Source organism: Cicer arietinum, chromosome 5 (assembly GCF_000331145.2).
Source record: "Cicer arietinum cultivar CDC Frontier isolate Library 1 chromosome 5, Cicar.CDCFrontier_v2.0, whole genome shotgun sequence".
Taxonomy (NCBI): Eukaryota; Viridiplantae; Streptophyta; class Magnoliopsida; order Fabales; family Fabaceae; genus Cicer; species Cicer arietinum.
Genome location: NC_021164.2, coordinates 48096967 through 48104664, shown reverse-complemented (window position 1 = coordinate 48104664; position 7698 = coordinate 48096967). Strand labels below are relative to the sequence as shown.

At 30.4% G+C, this 7698-nt stretch overlaps 1 protein-coding gene across 1 annotated transcript; it reads right to left on the bottom strand.

Annotated features, from left to right (window-relative positions):
- Positions 1 to 2872: 2872 nt before the first annotated feature.
- On the bottom strand, positions 2873 to 7452 carry LOC101501187 (uncharacterized). Its single transcript, XM_004499929.4, has 3 exons — positions 7272 to 7452; positions 6097 to 6162; positions 2873 to 3554 (listed from the first exon to the last, which is right to left on the bottom strand). Exons 2-3 carry the CDS (start codon positions 6123 to 6125, stop codon positions 3038 to 3040), a joined length of 546 nt encoding a protein of 181 aa, XP_004499986.1. The 5' UTR covers positions 6126 to 6162; positions 7272 to 7452; the 3' UTR covers positions 2873 to 3037.
- Positions 7453 to 7698: the final 246 nt, after the last annotated feature.

The window sequence follows — 7698 nt, the reverse complement described above, 5'->3', positions numbered from 1 at the left end:
ACATGTTAGTTTAAATTATAATACTTAACTTTACTTCTTAGGTTCTTCCCTATGAGTTTTGTCTGCAACGTTGAGTTTCAAAATCTCATTCTTGAAGGAAATACCAAGGGTATAACCAAATACTCTATTGTCCTTAAAAATACTCCAATCAGACCAAGCAACGTTGGAGGGTGGTGTAAACTTTTTTGCCATGACAATCATTTTCAACCTACGATCATTTGCACTTTCATTTGCCATTTCTATTAGAAAACAATACTATCGTGACAAAATTGAGGAACTACAATAGATTCTTTTTGATTAACTGCTTTTTACTTATGAAACAATACATGTTTCTGAACTTATTTGTAGGATGTGTTTGTAATTTGTACTACAACCATTTTGTTGAACTTACTAAATTGTTGACCTACCTTTGTTTGTCATTTACTGAGTTATGCTTTTGTATTTTGTTTACGATAAACAACCTTATTATCTCATATTAGGTTTTATTTTTTTAAATCCAAATGCATTTACTATTGATATTCTTTGCATCTGTTTCAAATAATTCAACTATATTTCACATTCATGTAACTATACAAACAACAATTTCTTTGTAAATAGTAAATCATATTAGTATTTTATTTACCATTTTCAATTATATAAATTATTAACTAAAATATACTTTAATTTCTCTAATTAATCTATTAATAAAATAATCCACCACGCACAAACCCGTGCGAATGCACGGGTCCTAAACTAGTTAAATATAAAATGGGATCTTCAAAGTACCTTGGTTGTTATTTGGAATATTCTTAATCAACTTATTTATTCTCCTTTACAGAAAATTACACAATCAATTGAGGAAGGTGGACAAATGAGAGCATGCATCTATGCTTTAGGTCTTCAAAGTTCCTTGCAACTTGGTCCTTAGCTCTATTTAGCTCTATCATATGCGCCTTGTTACTTGGAACCTACCTCCTATAAGGGATGGCATTCCATTGATCATAGTTTGGCATAAAAATCATTAGCTTGTGTCTTAAATCTTCGTTGCTTTATTCGGTAAAGCCGACTTTATAGTTTATTATTTTTTAATTGTATCTTTATTATTGTCATTAAATTTTTTTTATATAATTTATTTATTATAATTTAAAATAAATAATGTTAAATAATTTATAAATAATTATAAGTTTAAATTTTAAAAAATTTATTTATTATAATTTTAAATTATTTATAAAAATTTAAAATAATTAATATTTTAAAGTAAATAATTTATTTATTTATTTAATTTAAAATAAATAAACCAGAATAATAAATAAAATATATCGGATTCATTAAAATTGATAAATTAACAAAAAAATATATCAAATTGATAAGTTTTAAATTAATAAAAAGAAAATTGAAACTACTACTTTTAAAATATTTTAATCATTAATTGATAAAATTTATTTTTAATTAAAAATTTTTATTTTTATTTTATATTTTAATCTAATTAAGTAATTAATTTTACAAAACACTTCAATTAACTTAATAACTATAAGCTATAAACGATAATTATCCTTTATAAGTTAATTTTACTCAAGAAAGCCATAAACTTCTTTTACTCATAGATGGAAATGCAGTTCAAATAATAATAATGTGAAAATGATTTTTCTTTAAATATTAGTTCATTTTCAAAAAGAAATCATTTTGTTAACTTTCATTTTTTAAAGAAAATTACATTATTTTTAAAGTAAATGAATCAATAATATGTTAAAGATGCTTAAATTCCTCATTCAAATATTCTTGTTCTAAAGTGCTTGTGGAAAAACAGTGTGAACCTACACATTTTTTCTTGACCTAAACCCAACTTGAAAGCCTATTACACTGCTTTACATCTTATCTTATCATAGAAAAGGGTAGAATGATGGGCTATATTCTGCATTCCCTCTACTTGAAAAGCAAAATCATTCTCTAGACCTAGAAGTTTGATTGAGTTGCATTTTGAAGAGCTAATTTATGATTAGACTTTTTTTTAAGAAATTGGAACTTATTTTAGTAAGTAAACAAATTATTTGTGCAAGTGTTTGAGAGAACTTCTAAAAATTATTTGACATGTTAAGAAATTATTTTAATTTATTTCCATAAATTTTCATAATAATTTATAACAATTTACAATTTATATGAAAATAAATAGTTTTAACTCTATCACAAGGAAATATCTTGGATTTTGTTTCTATTCTTATGCATCGTAGTTATTTTTTCTCTTGTATTTTAACAAACTTTGGTGTTGAGTTTATTAAAAGAAAAGCAAATGCTTTGACTAATTAAATTGGACTCATCTTTTACTAATTTCCCCCTCTTTAATGGTATTTCAACATATATTCAAATGATTATTGCTAATGAAATACTTTAACCACATTTTGGCAAAAAATGAAAACAAGTTAACCGCATTATTTTTTAATTATAGAAATAATTTATATATAAATATTTACATAAGAAATACTTATTCAATTTCATTTTACATGAATAAATTTTAATTTTAAAATTGATTTTCAAAACCAAAAACTCACACTTACCCCAAACGAGCCTTAAATTAATTTAGTCAACCAGTCAAAATGTGATTATAATCTAATGGTTGATGATTCCAGAAAATTTTAAAATTAGTTTTCACATAATATAATTTAAAGTTCGAGAGAAAAGCAATGACATGATTTTGATTAAATATTCAAAATGATAAACAATAAAAAATAAAGGAAAAGTGTCCATCGTTGATTAATAATATTTTCTTTGACACTCCATTGTTAATAATTAAACTAACCGTATGTAAATAATCTTGATTTAGTCTTATTTAATTTGTCCTCTTGTTATTGTTATTGCAGTGCAGTATCATCAACCTCTTAATGAAGATATTAGGAAGTTCAAGACCAAAAGTTCCACATGCCATTAGTTCCAAACACCATCCCAGAGAAAATACCAGAGATAAAAACTACATCATTCACAAAAAAGAAGATACTGTCCCATGAAGTTGTTGCTTAAGTAACCAATACAACAAGCAGAAATGATACTGACTCTAAACTCCAAGTCATGTATGTTGTATCCATGACTTTGGCAATGAAGATCCAAATATTTGGTGGAGCAATATTTTCTCCCTTTTGCCTAGCTTGTTTACACCATAGCCTCGAAAAACGCCTAATTTAAATGCTTCTCTTCCTTCTTCTACAGCTCTTTTCCTCACAGTTCTCAACACAGATGAACCTTCAGGAGTTTCTTCACTGTTTTCGGTTTTTTCAGTTTCGCATTCCATCTTTACAGCTTCTCCTCCGCTTTCTTCGGGTTGACTCTTGGTTTCATCTGGGTTGGTGTCGACACGATCATTGCGATCACTACATCCCCACCATTTATTTGAAGTGGTCGATAAGCTTTCGGATGGAAACCCGTATTTAAATTCATCCGTCGTTGTTGTTCCTTTGGCCAACACTGTGTTGGGCAAATTCTGGGTACGTCCAATTTCGACGCTTTTATTTCCTTGCTGATGTGAATTGTGGTTCACTGTAACACCTTGTGCTTTGGTTCTCTCATCATTTGCTTGTTGTTCAACCCTGTAGTTAAACATCAGATTAAAAAATTAAAAATTGATAACTTATTGTTGTTTAAATCAAATCCTATTATTCGTTATTAAGATTATAATTAACAAAACCATATCAATTAACATTTATTGAACATGTTAGAAATAGAGGTAAATGTAGTCTTATTAAGACACAAAAATTACAAATTTTATATGGTATCTGAGAATGTTTTGATTATGTGATCTGTGAAGTTCATCACAGCTGCCGCCTGTTGCCACCGTAAAAGTCTTTCAGAATTTTTGCATATTTTCTCGACGCTTCTGCTTCTCATTCCTATGAGAGCCTTCTAAACATTCTGTGTTCTGTTTCCGATAGCCTATTTTCCGTCCACATCAGTCCTGATCGCCTCAGCCACCATCAGTACAGTAGCTGCTGGAAAAACTTTTCCAGTGATTTTTCTGACGAAATACCTGTGATAAGCAGCAGCTCCTTCCAATCGATCTAATGCCGAAGTTTTAGACTCATACGCTGTTGCACGCTCCGATAAAGTGCACTGCATTATTGGATTATTCCGGGCATCTCCTCCGTGCTTGGCAGTATATCCAACAACTTCTCTGACCAATTTTCACGGGGCAGTACTTGCCATCTTCCGCCGGTCCGAGCCTAACCACAACCAGCCCCAACCGACCACATACGACTGCCCCACATTTGCTCAGATCACTTCAAGTACCGTTTTGCATTTGTTTCCTTAGTTAGCCACTGTGACCTCTTATTAGCTCGTAGCCAGTCTACATATCCATCCTGCTGATCCATCAGTGCATTTCTCTCTGCATCTAGCTGTGATTCAACCATCTGCGCCTTCTATGATGAGACACATTCCCAACAACCACCACAGACACTGATAGAGCATAGAAGTAATGAAACAGTAAAATAGAGAAGAAGGGACTTGTATTAACGAAGAAATCAAAATAGCACTGAAATCACTATTTTGGATAAACCAGAGCACTATGCTCCTCAGAGGAAAGATATTCTCTCCCTCTGCCTCATAGTCATACTCATCAATCTAAAAGAAAAACTAATCATTCCATATTGTTACCTCCTACATATATTCCTTCCACTACTACCTAACAGCAAGCTAGGCAACCCCATTAGTCCCTTCCTTTTTCCTAGGCTCATACACCCTCCGAATAATGGGCCTCTCATTACTTAGCCCACTAACACATCCTCGGCTCTACTAGGTATCCTATCAGCCACCTTCGGAATCCTCCGGCAGACCCAACCATCTCCTCTACAGTCACCTTCGGCCGCGCTACAACTTTGCAGCAGCGGCTAGAGCCCTGTTGTTTCTATTTTCTCTATATTACTTCCATTCGTTGTAACAAGATTAAAGCTTAGTAAGCTTTAGCTTGAGGGAGAGTGTTAGAATCAAATTATTATATTTATTATTAGAATTAGCAAACAATATCAATTAGCAGTTATTGTACAGTGCTATTAGAAATAGAGGTGAGTGTGGTTTGATTTAGATGCACAGAAATCACAAATAATAAAATCATATTAATACAATAATGTCTAAACCTATTGACTATGTTCTATACAACTGGATGCTTCCACAGAGTTGAATAGACTGCTAGTACCAAGTTCTAATATATTTATGCCACTGGGATAATTAATTTTTTTAGTTTTGAAATATTGGCAATACTTCTTTGGATTCAAAGATCAACATCAATAATGTGATGTACTCAGGGAAGTTTTTATTATTGAAATTCAAAAACAGAGAATTAGCCCAAGCTCTTATAGCAAATCACCAGAGCCTGAGTTCCTCAAAGAAAAAGGTTTCTCTGTCCAACAACAACCAGAAAATGCCTAGTTGGTTTAATCACTCCCCTTCTGCACTGTTGTCAATGACGGATGGCAGAATATGGCGAAAGTATTTCACATTTATACTTTTTATTTTCAACAAATTCACAACAAAAAAATAAAACAGAAAGTAGAAACAATGAAAAAAAGAAAAGCATAACATTTCAACTAGAAAAAGGACACAAATAAGCACATTAGGTAAGCAAAGCTTTCCAACCTCACTGCTTATCCAACAAAGATATTCCTACAAAATAACCATCATTATATCTGAGAACCATAAAGAAGCCAATAAGAACACTTCAACCCATTGAATTGAAGAGGAAACCCCGACAAGTCGTCCTTGAAATTTTAGAATTATTCTCCAATCGCAGGGCAATAGACATCAAATTACAAAATAACTTTCACATCATTAGAGAAAAGCTTAGCTTCTATACTCCACACAAAATTTCCCTCACAACATATGAAAAAGTACTCCAAATTCTGTTGGCAAATCTAACATTCACCAAAAATATCTACTATACAAAAACATAGTACTAGTAAGAGAAATAAAAAATAAAGGGCTTCAGGTTTTAAGAGTTACACATACACATTTCATAACTCGGTCTGGATGTATAATATATCAAAGTCATATGTCCTAACACACGTTCTATAATAAAAGAACATTAATATAGTCTACTAAACTATTAGGAGATAAGCAATAACAAAAAAACATTGTTACCTTTTGTTATTCCCGCTTATCAAAACCATTGTCACAAATTCTAGTTATTAACACCTCAAACACCACCTGCAGCATAAAGATTAACAAACCATAAAATACATGTTACTTTAGAAAACACTAAAAAAAACTTGTCAAAATTATAGCATGTCTAAAACTGGTTGGTGTATCATAGCATTATTCCAATTGCCTATATGCATGGAAGAGTTCTACAGCAGAAATCTTATTAAAGAAAAAACTGTTGTGCTTGTGCAGAAATCTTTTCTGCTTTTTAACTTCTCTTGGCTAAACCTACCAATTCTTAAAATTGATAATTCCCTAGCAAATAAAAAATTCATATGATGATATTTTTTATCCCATAAAGCTCAAATTTCACATCTTGATTGTTGGGATCTATTTACTTCTCATGTTACCTGTTATTATTTTCATTTCAACTAATAAATATAAGAGAATATAAATCTGATATAACCATTTTCTTTTACAAACTGTCAAAAATATCCAACATTTTCTGAAATTTTGAAAATGTCAAAACAATGGTTTTTATTGTTTCTGGAAATGCATTCTTCATAACTTTCCTTTTATCTCCTCTCCATCACAATTTTTCTTTACATGAACCATCCATCTTCTTATCTATGAAGCATGGATACTGACACGAGCATCACATTGACACTAGTAATAATTTGATAAAATGAATTAATTGAATGTGTCGTAATGTGTCGGTGTTAGAAACCGTGTCGAACACGAGACACGTCTTTGATTAGAAGTGTCGGTGCTACATAACTCTTTATTAACAATTTAAAACGGTCACAAATTTCGGTAAATCAAAACTGAAAAATGTTGTTAGCTAATAAACAGGCCCTTAGATTCTCTTCTTAGCTTTTCCATTGTTAATCCCAAATACATTTCAACGAAAATTCAAACCTCCCATTTTCTTGTTAAAACAACTGAATTGAATAAGACTAAATAACAACAATAGATATCACAAAAACAGAAAATCAAAATTAACAGTCAGACAAAATGGGTTTGATGATAGTCGTGTTCCATTTTGGTTGATTAAAAAAATATAAATCAAATTTAAAGAAGCCTTCATGATTTTGTTAAACAAGTGAAGAAAAAAATAATAGTATTTGGGAACAAAATGAAGGAAGAAGCGAAAGAGGGTTTTGTGAATGTTTTACCTGAGACTTGAATCGAAGTGAAACAATTTATTTATTACTTTACTCCAATATGTTGTTACGATGTTGGCGTATTTTGCGATCTCGATTAAGATTTCTTCTTCTTACAGTTTCCCTTGCCTTTGTCGTCTATTCTCTAATTTTTTTTTAGATAAAGTTCATCTTTGGGTTATTATTTGATGAAATCACTTATGTCCTCTCTTTTTTTCCCACTTTTAACTAAGATATAATGACATATTAAAATAAATGGTTCTAATTGACCATTAGTATAAATGAGTTTTTACTGATGCTTATATTATATTTTATTTTTTTCAATTGTACTTTCTAACAATTACTATGTCCATTAATTTTAAAATATTGATTATATTTTAAAAAAATAGTTAATAAAGATAAATTAAAAAATAAACTAATGGTTAGTAAGAATAATTTA

Excerpts from the sequence above, each read along its gene's own strand:
- LOC101501187 (XM_004499929.4), bottom strand. The coding sequence starts at position 6,125 with ATGGTTTTGATAAGCGGGAATAACAAAAG. Across the intron at positions 3,555-6,096 it reads ATAAGCGGGAATAACAAAAG|GGTTGAACAACAAGCAAATG; the intron begins GTAACAATGTTT and ends GTTTAACTACAG.